This window comes from Penaeus japonicus, unplaced genomic scaffold (assembly GCF_977035675.1).
Source record: "Penaeus japonicus unplaced genomic scaffold, GWHDUDI00000001_assembly GWHDUDI00000011, whole genome shotgun sequence".
Classification (NCBI taxonomy): Eukaryota; Metazoa; Arthropoda; class Malacostraca; order Decapoda; family Penaeidae; genus Penaeus; species Penaeus japonicus.
This window is the reverse complement of record NW_028234413.1, coordinates 181,921-184,420: the sequence shown is the minus strand read 5'-3', so window position 1 is coordinate 184,420 and position 2,500 is coordinate 181,921. Positions and strand designations below refer to the sequence as shown.

The window sequence follows — 2,500 nt, the reverse complement described above, 5'->3', positions numbered from 1 at the left end:
TAAAGAACCAACTATTTTTGTAATTTTACCTGCAGTGGTCCAGTAGAATGCATTAGTTTGTTGTTGATGTAATACTCCCACACCTTTTCAGAAAAAAGTGACAATGCCTTATATAGCTGGGCATGAAGAAGATGGCTTCTTGAAGTCACTTGGTTTGAGCATCAAGGACATTGAGGTGAAGGCTGATGGCTGCACAAAAATATATGTCTGGCACACACGCACTGCCAAAAACCCTTCAAGGGCATTGAAATTGGAGAAGCACCAGACAGACAACATTAAAGTACTCACAGACAATATGAGAGAAATGGGAATGATTAAATAATTTTCCCATTTTTTATCTATTTACTTAAGTTTTTACCAATCAACTTATCAAATGGTCACAGCTTGTTGAATAGTCCAAGGTTATTTATGTTTAATTTAAGTTTTGGCTAGTAATTATTTTGGATTGTAATATTGTAAAAGTTGATTTTCTTTGTTTCAGCCTTGAATTAATTGGCCAGACTGAAACAGTCCTCTAGTCAGTGCAACCATACATAGCTGTTTGGAGGGAATTTGTTATTGATTAAATGCATTATTCTCATTTTTTACCAATATTCTACTATTTTTCATTATTGTCTTCTGATCCAGAAAAGGAAGATATGCTGATGGTGAAATATTTCATATGTTCATAGATTCAGATCAAAAAGAAATTTTATACTAGCTCAATAGTAATTTGCCATTTATGTATGGGCAAACTTCTTGCTTTTACCTGAAATATATGAAGTTAGAGATATCTTCATAAGATGTTAGTTGCCTATGTGAAGATATACATACAAACACTTATGATACAGACTTATACTTACAAAATGTACACAATCCACAATAAATGGTCTGTAAGCTGGTATCAGAAGTGGTGATGAACTTGAGTAGGATTACCTCTCAGCTGATGATTCAAGAAAGATCCTCTGATTACAAATGTGACTTTTTTACTGTAGATACTTTGACATGTATTAAGGAAAAGTTGATGGAGAATAGTAGAGTTTGCTTAATTTCCAGCAGTGGTATGCATGAAAGTCAGTTAAACATCTTGATTGCCCTGGAATATGGCTTTGTTGGTATTGATGTTAGACTGTATTTTGGTATTGAGATTATTTGTAAAACCATGCTTATGTGGGTTTTGAGTTGCTTTGGTTTTGTTTGATTTTTTTTGAGGGTCAATTTTTCTGGATAGCTGCTTTGTATGCCATTGACACATGTGACATTTTCTTTAATTTAGGTCATTAGGTAATTTTAGAGGATTTTGATATCTTATGGGAGTCAAAGGAAAGAAAGCTCTTAACCCAGTGATGTCAGGTATATTTCTAAAGGGCCTTGTCTGCTGTCTGAGATGTATTCTCAGTGAGTGTTTCTCCAGTCTGAGACTATTTTCTGAGAGTGCAGCTGTAGGCTACACCTTGTCAGTAATACTGTTACTCTAAATCTTATGCTTGGAAGCCTGTTGGCCAGTATGTGTGATACATGATTTAAGGGTTTACCCTTATTGTGAGGTTTATAGATTTCATTTCATTGGCTTAGGAAGGTAGACTTAATGGAAAAGAAATAAGTTTATGGGGGGACAAAAACATGCTAATTATTTACTTCATATATGTGATATATATACACCAGAAATTGCGCCTTTTACATGCTTTCTATACACCTTTGAATCAATCAAGTCATGCTGCATTATCAAGGATGTGACAATTTGAGATGGATAATTGAAAACAGATGCTTTCAGGGCCCATTACATTCAATAATCAACAGTACTTTTTTAAAAACTATCACTGAAAATATGATTATCTTTATAACTATACTACATGCTAAGAATGGGTAAGCAAATTGAGAAACAAGTATAAATGTGCTGACCAACTAATTTTGTCATTGATACCTTTACATGATGATGATATTTATTATGATTATACAACAGAAATGCTACAAATATTTAGCAAATGACAGAGAAACACTCTGTTTGAATCTCATACATGTCACACATTTGGGCCAAGCTGAGCCATGGCATATATTAATGCTATCAAGTATTAGGATCCATTTTGCCATGAGTTGTACATGTACCATCTAGCACTATTGGGTTAAGTGGAAAAGATGGATAGTGGCTAAGTTACATTACAAGGAAAAAAAGTCAAGTTTTCTCCTTTTTTGTTGGTAAGCTGAAAGAAGACTTCATATTTTGAAGTCTCTCTTTATAGTATTGATACACTCTAAATTGGTATCATTCACCACTGACACTGCTATGTAGAGCAATCCTATGTTTCAAGCATGGCTCCTGCAAGTAGCTCAATGTACTGGTACTTGTGTCATGCTTACATTGCACTCCTCAGCACATTATAAATCAATGCCATTTACATGTTGAATGAATGTTTGCTCGTATACACCCACCACACAATTAAAAAAAAAAAAGTATGAAAGAAAGATGAAATAATAGCTGGTTTCAATGGGATAACAGAACAAATGTTTGATAAATTATATT

At 33.8% G+C, this 2,500-nt stretch overlaps 1 protein-coding gene across 3 annotated transcripts in view; it reads left to right on the top strand.

The window, feature by feature from the left end:
• Window positions 1–2,500, top strand: part of LOC122243696 (galactosylgalactosylxylosylprotein 3-beta-glucuronosyltransferase S) — a 26,501-nt gene that overhangs the window by 23,228 nt on the left and 773 nt on the right. For all 3 annotated transcript variants that reach the window (XM_043001344.2, XM_043001346.2, XM_043001345.2), the window contains one exon: window positions 92–2,500. This exon is cut by the window's right edge and continues 773 nt beyond it. In XM_043001344.2, coding sequence (XP_042857278.1) covers window positions 92–322 — 231 coding nt within the window. In that variant the 3' untranslated portion in view covers window positions 323–2,500. The remainder of the gene's footprint in view (window positions 1–91) is intronic.